The 20356-nt window shown below is 56.5% G+C and overlaps 1 protein-coding gene across 2 annotated transcripts in view; it reads right to left on the minus strand.

Annotated features, from left to right (window-relative positions):
• The window catches only part of BSN (bassoon presynaptic cytomatrix protein), a 518262-nt gene that overhangs the window by 53271 nt on the left and 444635 nt on the right, over positions 1-20356 (minus strand). For both annotated transcript variants that reach the window (XR_012247824.1, XM_073645231.1), the window contains exon 9: positions 15080-15208. Coding sequence is in view for 1 of the 2 variants with exons in the window: in XM_073645231.1 (XP_073501332.1) it covers positions 15080-15208 (129 nt within the window). In the remaining variant the exon portion in view is untranslated. The remainder of the gene's footprint in view (positions 1-15079; positions 15209-20356) is intronic.

Raw genomic sequence — 20356 nt, forward strand, 5'->3', positions numbered from 1 at the left:
CACATTACTGCAGAGGTTACAGGGGTGGGGGGTCCGCCTGTCAGTGCTCAGACCATACACATTACTGCAGAGGTTACAGGGGTGGGGGGTCCGCCTGTCAGTGCTCAGACCATACACATTGCTGCAGACGTTACAGGGGTGGGGGGTCCGCCTGTCAGTGCTCAGACCATACACATTGCTGCAGACGTTACAGGGGTGGGGGGTCCGCCTGTCAGTGCTCAGACCATACACATTGCTGTAGAGGTTACAGGGGTGGGGGGTCCGCCTGTCAGTGCTCAGACCATACGCATTACTGCAGAGGTTACAGGGGTGGGGGGTCCGCCTGTCAGTGCTCAGACCATACACATTGCTGCAGAGGTTACAGGGGTGGGGGGTCCGCCTGTCAGTGATCAGACCATACACATTGCTGCAGAGGTTACAGGGGTGGGGGGTCTGCCTGTCAGTGCTCAGACCATACACATTACTGCAGAGGTTACAGGGGTGGGGGGTCCGTCTGTCAGTGCTCAGACCATACGCATTACTGCAGAGGTTACAGGGGTGGGGGGTCCGCCTGTCAGTGCTCAGACCATACACATTGCTGCAGAGGTTACAGGGGTGGGGGGTCCGTCTGTCAGTGCTCAGACCATACACATTGCTGCAGAGGTTACAGGGGTGGGGGGTCTGCCTATCAGTGCTCAGACCATACACATTACTGCACAGGTTACAGGGGTGGGGGGTCCGCCTGTCAGTGCTCAGACCATACACATTGCTGCAGAGGTTACAGGGGTGGGGGGTCCGCCTGTCAGTGCTCAGACCATACACATTGCTGCAGAGGTTACAGGGGTGGGGGGTCCGCCTGTCAGTGCTCAGACCATACACATTGCTGCAGAGGTAACATGGGTGGAGGGTCGGCCTGTCAGTGCTCAGACCATACACATTGCTGCAGAGGTTACAGAGGTGGGGGGTCCGCCTGTCAGTGCTCAGACCATACACATTGCTGCAGAGGTTACAGGGGTGGGGTGTCCGCCTGTCAGTGCTCAGACCATACACATTGCTGCAGAGGTTACAGGGGTGGGGGGTCCGCCTGTCAGTGATCAGACCATACACATTACTGCAGAGGTTACAGGGGTGGGGGGTCCGCCTGTCAGTGCTCAGACCATAAACATTGCTGCAGAGGTTACAGGGGAGGGGGGTCCGCCTGTCAGTGCTCAGACCATACACATTGCTGCAGAGGTTACAGGGGTGGGGGGTCCGTCTGTCAGTGATCAGACCATACACAATGCTGCAGAGGTTACAGGGGTGGGGGGTCCGCCTGTCAGTGATCAGACCATACACATTGCTGCAGAGGTTACAGGGGTGGGGGGTCCGTCTGTCAGTGCTCAGACCATACACATTGCTGCAGAGGTTACAGGGGTGGGGGGTCCGCTGTCAGTGCTCAGACCATACACAATGCTGCAGAGGTTACAGGGGTGGGGGGTCTGCCTGTCAGTGATCAGGCCATACACATTACTGCAGAGGTTACAGGGGTGGGGGGTCCGTCTGTCAGTGATCAGACCATACACAATGCTGCAGAGGTTACAGGGGTGGGGGGTCCGTCTGTCAGTGCTCAGACCATACACATTGCTGCAGAGGTTACAGGGGTGGGGGGTCCGTCTGTCAGTGTTCAGACCATACACATTGCTGTAGAGGTTACAGGGGTGGGGGGTCCGCCTGTCAGTGCTCAGACCATACACATTGCTGCAGAGGTTACAGGGGTGGGGGGTCCGCCTGTCAGTGCTCAGACCATACACATTGCTGCAGAGGTTACAGGGGTGGGGGGTCCGCCTGTCAGTGATCAGACCATACACATTGCTGCAGAGGTTACAGGGGTGTGGGGTCCGCCTGTCAGTGATCAGACCATACACATTGCTGCAGAGGTTACAGGGGTGGAGGGTCCGCCTGTCAGTGATCAGACCATACACATTGCTGCAGAGGTTACAGGGGTGGGGGGTCCGCCTGTCAGTGCTCAGACCATACACATTGCTGCAGAGGTTACAGGGGTGGGGGGTCCGCCTGTCAGTGCTCAGACCATACACATTGCTGCAGAGGTTACAGGGGTGTGGGGTCCGCCTGTCAGTGATCAGACCATACACATTGCTGCAGAGGTTACAGGGGTGGAGGGTCCGCCTGTCAGTGCTCAGACCATACACATTGCTGCAGAGGTTACAGGGGTGTGGGGTCCGCCTGTCAGTGATCAGACCATACACATTGCTGCAGAGGTTACAGGGGTGGAGGGTCCGCCTGTCAGTGATCAGACCATACACATTGCTGCAGAGGTTACAGGGGTGGGGGGGTCCGCCTGTCAGTGATCAGACCATACACATTGCTGCAGAGGTTACAGGGGTGGGGGTCCGCCTGTCAGTGATTAGACCATACACATTGCTGCAGAGGTTACAGGGGTGGGGGGTCCGACTGTCAGTGCTCAGACCATATGCATTACTGAAGAGGTTACAGGGGTGGGGGGTCCGCCTGTCAGTGATCAGACCATACACATTGCTGCAGAGGTTTCAGGGGTGGGGGGGTCCGCCTGTCAGTGCTCAGACCATACACATTGCTGCAGAGGTTACAGTGGTGGGGGGTCCGTCTGTCAGTGATCAGACCATACACATTGCTGCAGAGGTTACAGGGGTGGGGGGTCCGCCTGTCAGTGCTCAGACCATACACATTGCTGCAGAGGTTACAGGGGTGGGGGGTCCGCCTGTCAGTGCTCAGACCATACACATTACTGCAGAGGTTACAGGGGTGGGGGGTCCGCCTGTCAGTGCTCAGACCATACACATTACTGCAGAGGTTACAGGGGTGGGGGGTCCGCCTGTCAGTGCTCAGACCATACACATTACTGCAGAGGTTACAGGGGTGGGGGGTCCGCCTGTCAGTGCTCAGACCATACACATTGCTGCAGAGGTTACAGGGGTGGGGGGTCCGCCTGTCAGTGCTCAGACCATACACATTGCTGCAGAGGTTACAGGGGTGGGGGGTCTGCCTGTCAGTGATCAGACCATACACATTGCTGCAGAGGTTACAGGGGTGGGGGGGTCCGCCTGTCAGTGCTCAGACCATACACATTGCTGCAGAGGTTACAGGGGTGGGGGGTCCGCCTGTCAGTGATCAGACCATACACATTGCTGCAGAGGTTACAGGGGTGGAGGGTCCGCCTGTCAGTGCTCAGACCATACACATTGCTGCAGAGGTTACATGGGTGGGGGGTCCGCCTGTCAGTGCTCAGACCATATACATTGCTGCAGAGGTTACAGGGGTGGGGGGGTCCGCCTGTCAGTGCTCAGACTATACACATTGCTGCAGAGGTTACAGGGGTGGGGGGTCCGCCTGTCAGTGCTCAGACCATACACATTACTGCAGAGGTTACATGGGTGGAGGGTCCGCCTGTCAGTGATCAGACCATACACATTGCTGCAGAGGTTACAGGGGTGGGGGGTCCGCCTGTCAGTGTTCAGACCATACACATTGCTGTAGAGGTTACAGGGGTGGGGGGTCCGCCTGTCAGTGCTCAGACCATACACATTGCTGCAGAGGTTACAGGGGTGGGGGGTCCGCCTGTCAGTGCTCAGACCATACACAATGCTGCAGAGGTTACAGGGGTGGGGGGTCCGCCTGTCAGTGCTCAGACCATACACATTGCTGCAGAGGTTACAGGGGTGGGGGGTCCGCCTGTCAGTGATCAGACCATACACATTGCTGCAGACGTTACAGGGGTGGGGGGTCCGCCTGTCAGTGCTCAGACCATACGTATTACTGCAGAGGTTACAGGGGTGCGGGGTCCGTCTGTCAGTGCTCAGACCATACACATTGCTGCAGACGTTACAGGGGTGGGGGGTCCGCCTGTCAGTGCTCAGACCATACGTATTACTGCAGAGGTTACAGGGGTGGGGGGTCCGCTGTCAGTGCTCAGACCATACACAATGCTGCAGAGGTTACAGGGGTGGGGGGTCTGCCTGTCAGTGATCAGGCCATACACATTACTGCAGAGGTTACAGGGGTGGGGGGTCCGTCTGTCAGTGATCAGACCATACACAATGCTGCAGAGGTTACAGGGGTGGGGGGTCCGTCTGTCAGTGCTCAGACCATACACATTGCTGCAGAGGTTACAGGGGTGGGGGGTCCGCCTGTCAGTGTTCAGACCATACACATTGCTGTAGAGGTTACAGGGGTGGGGGGTCCGCCTGTCAGTGCTCAGACCATACACATTGCTGCAGAGGTTACAGGGGTGGGGGGTCCGCCTGTCAGTGCTCAGACCATACACATTGCTGCAGAGGTTACAGGGGTGGGGGGTCCGCCTGTCAGTGATCAGACCATACACATTGCTGCAGAGGTTACAGGGGTGGGGGGTCCGCCTGTCAGTGATCAGACCATACACATTGCTGCAGAGGTTACAGGGGTGGAGGGTCCGCCTGTCAGTGATCAGACCATACACATTACTGCAGAGGTTACAGGGGTGGGGGGTCCGCCTGTCAGTGATCAGACCATACACATTGCTGCAGAGGTTACAGGGGTGGGGGGTCCGCCTGTCAGTGATCAGACCATACACATTGCTGCAGAGGTTACAGTGGTGGGGGGTCCGCCTGTCAGTGATCAGACCATACACATTGCTGCAGAGGTTACAGGGGTGGAGGGTCCGCCTGTCAGTGATCAGACCATACACATTACTGCAGAGGTTACAGGGGTGGGGGGTCCGCCTGTCAGTGATCAGACCATACACATTGCTGCAGAGGTTACAGGGGTGGGGGGTCCGCCTGTCAGTGATCAGACCATACACATTGCTGCAGAGGTTACAGTGGTGGGGGGTCCGCCTGTCAGTGATCAGACCATACACATTGCTGCAGAGGTTACAGGGGTGGGGGGTCCGCCTGTCAGTGATCAGACCATACACATTGCTGCAGAGGTTACAGGGGTGGAGGGTCCGCCTGTCAGTGATCAGACCATACACATTGCTGCAGAGGTTACAGGGGTGGGGGGTCCGCCTGTCAGTGATCAGACCATACACATTGCTGCAGAGGTTACAGTGGTGGGGGGTCCGCCTGTCAGTGATCAGACCATACACATTGCTGCAGAGGTTACAGGGGTGGGGGGTCCGCCTGTCAGTGCTCAGACCATATGCATTACTGCAGAGGTTACAGGGGTGGGGGGTCCGCCTGTCAGTGATCAGACCATACACATTGCTGCAGAGGTTTCAGGGGTGGGGGGGTCCGCCTGTCAGTGCTCAGACCATACACATTGCTGCAGAGGTTACAGTGGTGGGGGGTCCGTCTGTCAGTGATCAGACCATACACATTGCTGCAGAGGTTACAGGGGTGGGGGGTCCGCCTGTCAGTGCTCAGACCATACACATTGCTGCAGAGGTTACAGGGGTGGGGGGTCCGCCTGTCAGTGCTCAGACCATACACATTACTGCAGAGGTTACAGGGGTGGGGGGTCCGCCTGTCAGTGCTCAGACCATACACATTACTGCAGAGGTTACAGGGGTGGGGGGTCCGCCTGTCAGTGCTCAGACCATACACATTACTGCAGAGGTTACAGGGGTGGGGGGTCCGCCTGTCAGTGCTCAGACCATACACATTGCTGCAGAGGTTACAGGGGTGGGGGGTCCGCCTGTCAGTGCTCAGACCATACACATTGCTGCAGAGGTTACAGGGGTGGGGGGTCTGCCTGTCAGTGATCAGACCATTCACATTGCTGCAGAGGTTACAGGGGTGGGGGGTCCGCCTGTCAGTGCTCAGACCATACACATTGCTGCAGAGGTTACAGGGGTGGGGGGTCCGCCTGTCAGTGCTCAGACCATACACATTGCTGCAGAGGTTACAGGGGGGGGGGGTCCGCCTGTCAGTGCTCAGACCATACACATTACTGCAGAGGTTACAGGGGTGGGGGGTCCGCCTGTCAGTGCTCAGACCAAACACATTACTGCAGAGGTTACAGGGGTGGGGGGTCCTCCTGTCAGTGCTCAGACCATACACATTACTGCAGAGCTTACAGGGGTGGGGGGTCCGCCTGTCAGTGCTCAGACCATACACATTGCTGCAGAGGTTACAGGGGTGGGGGGGTCCGCCTGTCAGTGCTCAGACTATACACATTGCTGCAGAGGTTACAGGGGTGGGTGGTCCTCCTGTCAGTGCTCAGACCATACACATTGCTGCAGAGGTTACAGGGGTGGGGGGTCCGCCTGTCAGTGATCAGACTATACACATTGCTGCAGAGGTTACAGGGGTGGGGGGTCCTCCTGTCAGTGATCAGACCATACATATTGCTGCAGAGGTTACAGGGGTGGGGGGTCTGCCTGTCAGTGCTCAGACCATACACATTGCTGCAGAGGTTACAGGGGTGGGGGGTCCGCCTGTCAGTGATCAGACTATACACATTGCTGCAGAGGTTACAGGGGTGGGGGGTCCTCCTGTCAGTGATCAGACCATACATATTGCTGCAGAGGTTACAGGGGTGGGGGGTCTGCCTGTCAGTGATCAGACCATACACATTGCTGCAGAGGTTACAGGGGTGGGGGGTCCGCCTGTCAGTGATCAGACCATACACATTGCTGCAGAGGTTACATGGGTTGGGGGTCCGCCTGTCAGTGATCAGACCATACACATTGCTGGAGAGGTTACAGGGGTGGGGGGTCCGCCTGTCAGTGCTCAGATCATACACATTGCTGCAGAGGTTACAGGGGTGGGGGGTCCGCCTGTCAGTGCTCAGATCATACACATTGCTGCAGAGGTTACAGGGGTGGGGGGTCCGCCTGTCAGTGATCAGACCATACACATTGCTGCAGAGGTTACAGGGGTGGGGGGTCTGCCTGTCAGTGCTCAGACCATACACATTGCTGCAGAGGTTACAGGGGTGGGGGGTCCGCCTGTCAGTGCTCAGACCATACACATTGCTGCAGAGGTTACATGGGTGGGGGGTCCGCCTGTCAGTGCTCAGACCATATACATTGCTGCAGAGGTTACAGGGGTGGGGGGGTCCGCCTGTCAGTGCTCAGACTATACACATTGCTGCAGAGGTTACAGGGGTGGGGGGTCCGCCTGTCAGTGCTCAGACCATACACATTGCTGCAGAGGTTACAGGGGTGGGGGGTCCGCCTGTTAGTGTTCAGACCATACACATTGCTGTAGAGGTTACAGGGGTGGGGGGTCCGCCTGTCAGTGCTCAGACCATACACATTGCTGCAGAGGTTACAGGGGTGGGGGGTCCGCCTGTCAGTGCTCAGACCATACACATTGCTGTAGAGGTTACAGGGATGGGGGGTCCGCCTGTCAGTGCTCAGACCATACGCATTACTGCAGAGGTTACAGGGGTGGGGGGTCCGCCTGTCAGTGCTCAGACCATACACAATGCTGCAGAGGTTACAGGGGTGGGGGGTCCGCCTGTCAGTGCTCAGACCATACACATTACTGCAGAGGTTACAGGGGTGGGGGGTCCGCCTGTCAGTGCTCAGACCATACACATTGCTGCAGAGGTTACAGGGGTGGGGGGTCCGCCTGTCAGTGCTCAGACCATACACATTGCTGCAGAGGTTACAGGGGTGGGGGGTCCGCCTGTCAGTGCTCAGACCATACGCATTACTGCAGAGGTTACAGGGGTGGGGGGTCCGCCTGTCAGTGCTCAGACCATACACATTGCTGCAGAGGTTACAGGGGTGGGGGGTCCGCCTGTCAGTGCTCAGACCATACACATTGCTGCAGAGGTTACAGGGGTGGGGGGTCCGCCTGTCAGTGATCAGACCATACACATTGCTGCAGACGTTACAGGGGTGGGGGGTCCGCCTGTCAGTGCTCAGACCATACGTATTACTGCAGAGGTTACAGGGGTGCGGGGTCCGTCTGTCAGTGCTCAGACCATACACATTACTGCAGAGGTTACAGGGGTGGGGGGTCCGTCTGTCAGTGCTCAGACCATACACATTGCTGCAGAGGTTACAGGGGTGGGGGGTCTGCCTGTCAGTGATCAGACCATACACATTGCTGCAGAGGTTACAGGGGTGGGGGGTCCGCCTGTCAGTGCTCAGACCATACACATTGCTGCTGAGGTTACAGGGGTGGGGGGTCAGTCTGTCAGTGCTCAGACCATACACATTGCTGCAGAGGTTATAGGGGTGGGGGGTCCGCCTGTCAGTGCTCAGACCATACACACTGCTGCAGAGGTTACAGGGGTGGGGGGTCCGTCTGTCAGTGCTCAGACCTTACACATTGCTGCAGAGGTTACAGGGGTGGGGGGTCTGCCTGTCAGTGCTCAGACCATACACATTGCTGCAGAGGTTACAGGGGTGGGGGGTCCGCCTGTCAGTGCTCAGACCATACACATTGCTGCAGAGGTTACAGGGGTGGGGGGTCCGCCTGTCAGTGATCAGACCATACACATTGCTGCAGACGTTACAGGGGTGGGGGGTCCGCCTGTCAGTGCTCAGACCATACGTATTACTGCAGAGGTTACAGGGGTGCGGGGTCCGTCTGTCAGTGCTCAGACCTTACACATTGCTGCAGAGGTTACAGGGGTGGGGGGTCTGCCTGTCAGTGCTCAGACCATACACATTGCTGCAGAGGTTACAGGGGTGGGGGGTCCGCCTGTCAGTGCTCAGACCATACACATTGCTGCAGAGGTTACAGGGGTGGGGGGTCCGCCTGTCAGTGATCAGACCATACACATTGCTGCAGACGTTACAGGGGTGGGGGGTCTGCCTGTCAGTGATCAGACCATACACATTGCTGCAGAGGTTACAGGGGTGGGGGGTCCGCCTGTCAGTGATCAGACCATACACATTGCTGCAGAGGTTACAGGGGTGGGGGGTCAGTCTGTCAGTGCTCAGACCATACACATTGCTGCAGAGGTTACAGGGGTGGGGGGTCCGCCTGTCAGTGCTCAGACCATACACACTGCTGCAGAGGTTACAGGGGTGGGGGGTCCGTCTGTCAGTGCTCAGACCTTACACATTGCTGCAGAGGTTACAGGGGTGGGGGGTCTGCCTGTCAGTGCTCAGACCATACACATTGCTGCAGAGGTTACAGGGGTGGGGGGTCCGCCTGTCAGTGCTCAGACCATACACATTGCTGCAGAGGTTACAGGGGTGGGGGGTCCGCCTGTCAGTGATCAGACCATACACATTGCTGCAGAGGTTACAGGGGGGGGGGTCCTCCTATCAGTGCTCAGATCATACACATTGCTGCAGAGGTTACAGGGGGGGGGGTCCGCCTGTCAGTGCTCAGACCATACGCATTACTGCAGAGGTTACAGGGGTGGGGGGTCCTCCTATCAGTGCTCAGATCATACACATTGCTGTAGAGGTTACAGGGGTGGGGGGTCTGCCTGTCAGTGCTCAGACCATACACATTGCTGCAGAGGTTACAGGGGTGGGGGGTCCGCCTGTCAGTGCTCAGACCATACACATTACTGCAGAGGTTACAGGGGTGGGGGGTCCGCCTGTCAGTGCTCAGACCATACACATTGCTGCAGAGGTTACAGGGGTGGAGGGTCCGCCTGTCAGTGCTCAGACCATACACATTACTGCAGAGGTTACAGGGGTGGGGGGTCCGCCTGTCAGTGCTCAGACCATACACATTGCTGCAGAGGTTACAGGGGTGGGGGGTCCGCCTGTCACTGCTCAGACCATACACATTGCTGCAGAGGTTACAGGGGTGGGGGGTCCGCCTGTCAGTGCTCAGACCATACACATTACTGCAGAGGTTACAGGGGTGGGGGGGTCCGCCTGTCAGTGCTGAGACCATACACATTACTGCAGAGGTTACAGGGGTGGGGGGTCTGCCTGTCAGTGCTCAGACCATACACATTACTGCAGAGGTTACAGGGGTGGGGGGTCCGTCTGTCAGTGCTCAGACCATACACATTACTGCAGAGGTTACAGGGGTGGGGGGTCCGCCTGTCAGTGCTCAGACCATACACATTACTGCAGAGGTTACAGGGGTGGGGGGGTCCGCCTGTCAGTGCTCAGACTATACACATTGCTGCAGAGGTTACAGGGGTGTGGGGTCCGCCTGTCAGTGCTCAGACCATACACATTGCTGCAGAGGTTACAGGGGTGGGGGGTCCGCCTGTCAGTGCTCAGACCATACACATTACTGCAGAGGTTACAGGGGTGGGGGGTCTGCCTGTCAGTGCTCAGACCATACACATTGCTGCAGAGGTTACAGGGGTGGGGGGTCCGCCTGTCAGTGCTCAGACCATACACATTACTGCAGAGGTTACAGGGGTGGGGGGTCCGCCTGTCAGTGATCAGACCATACACATTGCTGCAGACGTTACAGGGGTGGGGGGTCCGCCTGTCAGTGCTCAGAACATACACATTGCTGCAGAGGTTACAGGGGTGGGGGGTCCGCCTGTCAGTGCTCAGACCATACACATTACTGCAGAGGTTACAGGGGTGGGGGGTCTGCCTGTCAGTGCTCAGACCATACACATTGCTGCAGAGGTTAAAGGGTTGGGGGTTCCGCCTGTCAGTGCTCAGACCATACACATTGCTGCAGAGGTTACAGGGGTGGGGGGTCCGCCTGTCAGTGCTCAGACCATACACATTGCTGCAGAGGTTACAGGGGTGGGGGGTCCGCCTGTCAGTGCTCAGACTATACACATTGCTGCAGAGGTTACAGGGGTGGGGGGTCCGCCTGTCAGTGCTCAGACCATACACATTGCTGCAGAGGTTACAGGGGTGGGGGGTCCGCCTGTCAGTGCTCAGACCATACACATTACTGCAGAGGTTACAGGGGTGGGGGGTCCGCCTGTCAGTGCTCAGATCATACACATTACTGCAGAGGTTACAGGGGTGGAGGGTCCGCCTGTCAGTGCTCAGACCATACACATTGCTGCAGAGGTTACAGGGGTGGAGGGTCCGCCTGTCAGTGCTCAGACCATACACATTACTGCAGAGGTTACAGGGGTGGGGGGTCCGCCTGTCAGTGCTCAGACCATACACATTGCTGCAGAGGTTACAGGGGTGGGGGGTCCGCCTGTCACTGCTCAGACCATACACATTGCTGCAGAGGTTACAGGGGTGGGGGGTCCGCCTGTCAGTGCTCAGACCATACACATTACTGCAGAGGTTACAGGGGTGGGGGGGTCCGCCTGTCAGTGCTGAGACCATACACATTACTGCAGAGGTTACAGGGGTGGGGGGTCTGCCTGTCAGTGCTCAGACCATACACATTACTGCAGAGGTTACAGGGGTGGGGGGTCCGTCTGTCAGTGCTCAGACCATACACATTACTGCAGAGGTTACAGGGGTGGGGGGTCCGCCTGTCAGTGCTCAGACCATACACATTACTGCAGAGGTTACAGGGGTGGGGGGGTCCGCCTGTCAGTGCTCAGACTATACACATTGCTGCAGAGGTTACAGGGGTGTGGGGTCCGCCTGTCAGTGCTCAGACCATACACATTGCTGCAGAGGTTACAGGGGTGGGGGGTCCGCCTGTCAGTGCTCAGACCATACACATTACTGCAGAGGTTACAGGGGTGGGGGGTCTGCCTGTCAGTGCTCAGACCATACACATTGCTGCAGAGGTTACAGGGGTGGGGGGTCCGCCTGTCAGTGCTCAGACCATACACATTACTGCAGAGGTTACAGGGGTGGGGGGTCCGCCTGTCAGTGATCAGACCATACACATTGCTGCAGACGTTACAGGGGTGGGGGGTCCGCCTGTCAGTGCTCAGAACATACACATTGCTGCAGAGGTTACAGGGGTGGGGGGTCCGCCTGTCAGTGCTCAGACCATACACATTACTGCAGAGGTTACAGGGGTGGGGGGTCTGCCTGTCAGTGCTCAGACCATACACATTGCTGCAGAGGTTAAAGGGTTGGGGGTTCCGCCTGTCAGTGCTCAGACCATACACATTGCTGCAGAGGTTACAGGGGTGGGGGGTCCGCCTGTCAGTGCTCAGACCATACACATTGCTGCAGAGGTTACAGGGGTGGGGGGTCCGCCTGTCAGTGCTCAGACTATACACATTGCTGCAGAGGTTACAGGGGTGGGGGGTCCGCCTGTCAGTGCTCAGACCATACACATTGCTGCAGAGGTTACAGGGGTGGGGGGTCCGCCTGTCAGTGCTCAGACCATACACATTACTGCAGAGGTTACAGGGGTGGGGGGTCCGCCTGTCAGTGCTCAGATCATACACATTACTGCAGAGGTTACAGGGGTGGAGGGTCCGCCTGTCAGTGCTCAGACCATACACATTGCTGCAGAGGTTACAGGGGTGGGGGGTCCGCCTGTCAGTGCTCAGACCATACACATTGCTGCAGAGGTTACAGGGGTGGGGGGTCCGCCTGTCAGTGCTCAGACCATACACATTACTGCAGAGGTTACAGGGGTGGGGGGTCCGCCTGTCAGTGCTCAGACCATACACATTGCTGCAGAGGTTACAGGGGTGGGGGGTCCGCCTGTCAGTGATCAGACCATACGCCTCTGCACGCTGCATCACATTGCTCTGCATGGCTGTCATCCCAGAAGGAGCCTCTTCTAAAGATTGTACAGAAGAAAGCTGCAAACCCTGTGCTGAAAACAAGCAGACTAAGGACATGGATTACTGGAACCTCACCCTGAGGTCTGGGGACACCAAGATAAACTGATTTGGTTCAGATAGTGTCAAGCGCATGTGGCGTCACCAGGTGAGGAGCACAAAGACAAGAGTGTCCTGCCTACAGTGAAGCATGGTGGTGGGAGTGTCATGGTTTGGAGCTGCATGACTGTTGCTGGCTGTGGGGGGTTACAGTTCATTGAGGGAATCATGAATGTGAACACGTACTGTGACATACTGAAGCAGAGCAGGATCCCCTCCTTCCGGAAACTGGGCCACAGGGCAGAATCCCAACAGGATAACGACCCCAAACAACTCCAAGACCACCACAGTCTTGTAGAGAAACTGAGGGTAAAGGTACTGGACTGGCCAGGCACGTCTCCAGACCAAAACCCTATGGAGCATCTGTGGTGCCTCCTCAGTCGTTAGATGGAGGAGCACAAGGTCTCTAACATCCACCAGCTCAGTGACGTCGTCATGGAGGAGGGAAGAGGACTCCAGTGGCCACCGGTGACGCTCTAGTGACCTCCATGCCCAGGAGAGGTAAGAAAATAATGGCGGGCACACAAAATATTCACACTTTGGGCACAATTTGTCCATTTTCACTTAGGGGTGTACTCACTTTTTGTTGCCAGCGGTTTAGATATTAATGGCTGTGTGTTATGTACACTGTTATACAAGCAGCACACCGACTACTGTACATTGTCCAAACTGAGAGGAAAACAATGGCCTGAGAGGGGAGACCCCAGAAAAGCCCTCACTAGCAAACCACAAAACTCAGCTATGATTTCCCCATAAGTCACCAATAAACTGCACCAAAAGAACGCGGCAATCAGCAACCCCCGTCCATCACAACTAGATGAGAAATGAGCCCCGATGCCCCAATAGTGGCAGGCATCTCATATGGTTGACGCTTGGAGATGCTTTATTGGGGACTTGTATATTTAGGTCACTGCCAGTGCTCCCATTGGTTCAGCTCTATACACAATGGCTATAGTGTATACAAGGCTGTGTGACTGGCAGCCATCTTCACCGGTGCTCCAGCCCCTGAGGACGCCGCACATGCGGTGAAACATGTTGGTGACTTGTATATGTAGGTCATTGCCAGTGCTCCCATTGGTTGAGCTCTATACACAATGGCTATAGTGTATATAAGGCTGTGTGACTGGCAGCCATCTTCACCGGTGCTCCAGCCCCTGAGGACGCCGCACGTGCGGTGAAACATGTTGGGGACTTGTATATTTAGGTCACTGCCAGTGCTCCCATTGGTTCAGCTCTATACACAATGGCTATAGTGTATATAAGGCTGTGTGACTGGCAGCCATCTTCACCGGTGCTCCAGCCCCTGAGGACGCCGCACGTGCGGTGAAACATGTTGGTGACTTGTATATTTAGGTCACTGCCAGTGCTCCCATTGGTTCAGCTCTATACACAATGGCTATAGTGTATATAAGGCTGTGTGACTGGCAGCCATCTTCACCGGTGCTCCAGCCCCTGAGGACGCCGCACGTGCGGTGAAACATGTTGGTGACTTGTATATTTAGGTCACTGCCAGTGCTCCCATTGGTTCAGCTCTATACACAATGGCTATAGTGTATATAAGGCTGTGTGACTGGCAGCCATCTTCACTGGTGCTCCAGCCCCTGAGGACGCCGCACGTGCGGTGAAACATGTTGGTGACTTGTATATGTAGGTCATTGCCAGTGCTCCCATTGGTTGAGCTCTATACACAATGGCTATAGTGTATACAAGGCTGTGTGACTGGCAGCCATCTTCACCGGTGCTCCAGCCCCTGAGGACGCCGCACGTGCGGTGAAACATGTTGGTGACTTGTATATGTAGGTCATTGCCAGTGCTCCCATTGGTTGAGCTCTATACACAATGGCTATAGTGTATATAAGGCTGTGTGACTGGCAGCCATCTTCACCGGTGCTCCAGCCCCTGAGGACGCCGCACGTGCGGTGAAACATGTTGGTGACTTGTGCTATGAGGACAGATTGTCCTGTCCTGTCGAGTGAATGAGGGCACCCGGCGTGTCGCTGAGTGAATGTATATGAATGAATATCACGAGCACAATACTCAGGGCAGATGAGGGACGAGGGTTTATGCCCGGCCATTTCTAATGTAATAAGGAATAAAAGCGGAGCTTTGTGGTTTGCATTGTATCAAAGTGTCAGATCTTCAGTGTCGTCACACCAAACCAGATCATAAAATATTTACAAGTGAGGGGTGTACTCACTTTTGTGATATACTGTACATTTATTCTTTTTTGCATTTATTTAGCGCTTATTCAGCAGACTTTGGAGCCTGAAAAAGACGTTGTGTGCACACAGCCCTAGTCTGACATCCAAGTGAGCAGCTGGAGCGCCGGGGGCACATAGGCCAATATCATACATCATACACACATTGCTCCATGCATCATACATCATACACACGACATGCGTGTCCTATTGTCATGTGAGTGCGTACTGAGGAATATTCCCCTCCTGCACCTCCTGACACCCTCTGTGCTGCTGCTGCTGCTCCTTACCCTCAGTCAGTTTGCCTGCTTGTTCAGCTGCACCTCCAGGGAGGATTTTGGAAAACATGCTTTCCCCTTCGGGGCCTGGCTGTCCCGGGACGGCTCCTGCTGTTGGTGGTTTGGGCCCAATTTTTGCACCTGTTAAAAAATAAACCAATATATGAAATCCAGTCCAGCGTCAATGACACCCAGAAGTCCTAACACCAAGAGATCCTGATACCCAGAGATCCTGACACCCAGTGGTCCTGACACCCAGAGGCACTGACACCCAGAGATCCTGACACCCAGAGGTCCTGACATCCAGAGGTCCTGACACCCAGAGGTCCTAACACCCAGAGGTCCTGACACCCAGAGGTCCAGACACCCAGAGATCCTGACACCCAGAGATCCTGACACCCAGAGGTCCTAACACCCAGAGATCCTGACACCCAGAGGTCCTAACACCCAGAGGTCCTGACACCCAGAGGTCCAGACACCCAGAGATCCTGACACCCAGAGGTCCTGACACCCAGAGGTCCTGACACCCAGAGGTCCTAACACCCAGAGATCCTGACACCCAGAGGTCCTAACACCCAGAGATCCTGACACCCAGAGGTCCTAACACCCAGAGGTCCTGACACCCAGAGGTCCGGATACCAAGAGGCACTGACACCCAGAGGACCTGATACCAAGAGGCACTGACACCCAGAGATCCTGACACCCAGAGATCCTGACACCCAGAGATCCTGACACCCAGAGGCACTGACACCCAGAGGTCCTGACACCCAGAGGTCCTGACATCCAGAGGTCCTGACACCCAGAGGCACTGACACCCAGAGGTCCTGACACCCAGAGATCCTGACACCCAGAGGCACTGACACCCAGAGGTCCTGACACCCAGAGGTCCTGACACCCAGAGATCCTGACACCCAGAGATCCTGACACCCAGAGGCACTGACACCCAGAGGTCCTGACACCCAGAGGTCCTGACATCCAGAGGTCCTAACACATAGAGACACTAACACCCAGAGGTCCTGACACCCAGAGGTCCTGACACATAGAGACACTAACACCCAGAGGTCCTGACACCCAGAGGTCCTGACACCCAGAGACACTAACACCCAGAGGTCCTGACACCCAGAGGTCCTGACACCGAGAGGTCCTGACACCCAGAGGTCCTGATACCAAGAGGCACTGACACCCAGAGATCCTGACACCCAGTGGTCCTAATACCCAGAGATCCTGACACCCAGAGAATCTGACACCCAGTGGTCCTAATACCCAGAGATCCCGACACCCAGAAGTCCTGACACCCAGAGGTCCTGACACCCAGAGGTCCTGACACCCAGAGATCCTGATACCCAGAGATCCTGACACCCAGTGGTAGTAACACCCAGAGATTCTGACACCCAGTGGTCCTAAAACCAAGAGGTCCAGACACCCAGAGATCCTGACACTCAGAGGTCCTGACACCCAGAGATCCTGACACCCAGAGGTCCTAACACCCAGAGGTCCTGACACCCAGAGGTCATGAAACCCAGAGGTCCGGATACCAAGAGGCACTGAAACCCAGAGGTCCTGATACCAAGAGGCACTGACACCCAGAGGTCCTGACACCCAGAAGTCCTAACACCCAGAGGCAATGACACCCAAAGGTCCTGACACCGAAAGCTCCTGACACCTAGAGACACTAACACCCAGAGGTCCTGACACCCAGAGGCACTGACACCCAGAGGTCCTGACAACCAGAGGTCCTGATACCAAGAGGCAATAACACGTAGAGGTCCTGACATCCAGTGGTCCTAACACCCAGTGGTCCTGACACCCAGAGGTCCTGACATCCAGTGGTCCTAACACCCAGTGGTCTTGATACCCAGAGGTCCTGACACCCAGAGGTCCTGATACAAAGAGGCACTGACACCCAGAGGTCCTGACACCTAGAGACACTAAGACCCAGTGGTCCTAACACCCAGAGGTCCTGACACCCAGAGGTCCGGACACCCAGAAGTCCTAACACCCAGAGGTCCTGACACCCAGTGGTCCTGACACCCAGAGATCCTAAAACCCATAGGTCCTGACAACCAGAGATCCGGACACCCAGTGGTACTGACACCCAGTGGTCCTAACACCCAGTGGTCCTGACACCCCGTGGTCCTGACGTGGTCCTGACACCCAGAGGTCCTGATACCCAGAGGCACTGACAACCAGAGGTCCGGACATCCAAAGGTCCTGACACCCAGAGGCACTGACACCCAAAGGTCCTTACACCGAGAGGTCCAGACACCTACAGACACTAACACCCAGAGGTCCCGACACACAGAGGCATTGACACCCAGAGGTCCTGACACCCAGAGGTCCTGACACCCAGAGGTCCTGACACCTAGAGACACTAACACCCAGAGGTCCTGACACCCAGAGGCATTGACACCCAGAGGTCCTGACACCCAGAGGTCCTGACACCTAGAGGTCCTGACACCCAGAGGTCCTAACACCCAGAGGTCCTGACATCCAGAGGTCCTGACACCCAGAGGTCCTAACACCCAGAGGTGCTGACACCCAGAGATCCTGACACCCAGAGATCCTGACACCCAGAGGTCCTGACACATAGAGACACTAACACCCAGAGGTCCTGACACCCAGAGGCACAGACACCCAGAGGTCCTGAAACATAGAGACACTAACACCCAGAGGTCCTGACACCCAGAGGTCCTGACACCCAGAGGTCCTGACACCCAGAGGTCCTGACACCTAGAGACACTAACACCCAGAGGTCCTGACACCCAGAGGCATTGACACCCAGAGGTCCTGACACCCAGAGGTCCTGACACCTAGAGGTCCTGACACCCAGAGGTCCTAACACCCAGAGGTCCTGACATCCAGAGGTCCTAACACCCAGAGGTCCTAACACCCAGAGGTGCTGACACCCAGAGATCCTGACACCCAGAGATCCTGACACCCAGAGGTCCTGACACATAGAGACACTAACACCCAGAGGTCCTGACACCCAGAGGCACAGACACCCAGAGGTCCTGAAACATAGAGACACTAACACCCAGAGGTCCTGACACCCAGAGGTCCTGACACCCAGAGATCTTGACACCCAGAGGTCCTGATACCAAGAGGCACTGACACCCAGAGATCCTGACACCCAGTGGTCCTAATACCCAGAGATCCTGACACCCAGAGATCCTGACACCCAGTGGTCCTAACACCCAGAAGTCCTGACACCCAGAGGTCCTGACACCCAGAGGTCCTGACTCCCAGAGATCCTGATACCCAGAGATCCTGACACACAGTGGTCCTAAAACCCAGAGGTCCAGACACCCAGAGATCCTGACACCCAGAGGTCCTGACACCCAGAGGTCCTGACACATAGAGACACTAACACCCAGAGGTCCTGACACCCAGAGGTCCTGACACCCAGAGGTCCTGACACATAGAGACACTAACACCCAGAGGTCCTGACACCCAGAGGTCCTGACACCCAGGGGTCCTAATACCAAGAGGCACTGACACCCAGAGGTCCTGACACCCAGAGATCCTGACACCCAGAGGTCCTGACACCCAGAGGCATTGACACCCAGAGATCCTGACACCCAGAGGCACTGACAGCCAGAGTTCCTGACACCCAGAGGTCCTGATACCAAGAGACACTGATACCCAGAGATCCTGACACCCAGAGGCACTGACACCCAGAGATCCTGACACCCAGAGGTCCTGACACCCAGTGGTCCTGACACCCAGAGATCCTGACACCCAGAGGTCCTGACACCCAGAGGCATTGACACCCAGAGATCCTGACACCCAGAGGCACTGACACCCAGAGATCCTGACAACCAGAGGTCCTGACACCCAGAGGCATTGACACCCAGAGATCCTGACACCCAGAGGCACTGACACCCAGAGATCCTGACACCCAGAGGTCCTGACACCCAGTGGTCCTGACACCCAGAGGTCCTGACACCCAGAGGCAGTGACACCCAAAGGTCCTGACACCGAGAGGTCCTGACACCTAGAGACACTAACACCCAGAGGTCCTGACACCCAGAGGCACTGACACCCAGAGGTCCTGACACCTAGAGGTCCTGACACCCAGAGGTCCTGACACCTAGAGACACTAAGACCCAGTGGTCCTAACACCCAGAGGTCCTGACACCCAGAGGTCCGGACACCCAGAAGTCCTAACACCCAGAGGTCCTGACACCCAGTGGTCCTGACACCCAGAGATCCTAAAACCCATAGGTCCTGACAACCAGAGATCCGGACACCCAGTGGTCCTGACACCCAGAGGTCCTAAAACCCAGTGGTCCTGACACCCAGTGGTCCTGAAGTGGTCCTGACACCCAGAGGTCCTGATACCCAGAGGCACTGACAACCAGAGGTCCGGACATCCAAAGGTCCTGACACCCAGAGGCACTGACACCCAAAGGTCCTGACACCGAGAGGTCCAGACACCTACAGACACTAACACCCAGAGGTCCCGACACACAGAGACAATGATACCTAGAGACACTAACACCCAGAGGTCCTGACACCCAGAGGCATTGACACCCAGAGGTCCTGACACCCAGAGGTCCTGACACCTAGAGACACTAACACCCAGAGGTCCTGACACCCAGAGGCATTGACACCCAGAGGTCCTGACACCCAGAGGTCCTGACACCTAGAGGTCCTGACACCCAGAGGTCCTAACACCCAGAGGTCCTGACATCCAGAGGTCCTAACACCCAGAGGTCCTAACACCCAGAGGTGCTGACACCCAGAGATCCTGACACCCAGAGATCCTGACACCCAGAGGTCCTGACACATAGAGACACTAACACACAGAGGTCCTGACACCCAGAGGTCCTGACACCCAGAGGTCCTGACACATAGAGACACTAACACCCAGAGGTCCTGACACCCAGAGATCCTGACACCCAGAGGTCCTGATACCAAGAGACACTGACACCCAGAGATCCTGACACCCAGAGATCCTGACACCCAGTGGTCCTAACACCCAGAAGTCATGACACCCAGAGGTCCTGACACGCAGAGGTCCTGACTCCCAGAGATCCTGATACCCAGAGATCCTGACACCCAGTGGTCCTAAAACACAGAGGTCCAGACACCCAGAGATCCTGACACCCAGAGGTCCTGACACCCAGAGGTCCTGACACATAGAGATACTAACACCCAGAGGTCCTGACACCCAGAGGTCCTGACACCCAGGGGTCCTAATACCAAGAGGCACTGACACCCAGAGGTCCTGACACCCAGAGATCCTGACACCCAGAGGTCCTGACACCCAGAGGCATTGACACCCAG

Source organism: Phyllobates terribilis, unplaced genomic scaffold (assembly GCF_046119375.1).
Source record: "Phyllobates terribilis strain yellow unplaced genomic scaffold, ASM4611937v1 Scaffold_8__6_contigs__length_399053987, whole genome shotgun sequence".
NCBI classification, from domain to species: domain Eukaryota; kingdom Metazoa; phylum Chordata; class Amphibia; order Anura; family Dendrobatidae; genus Phyllobates; species Phyllobates terribilis.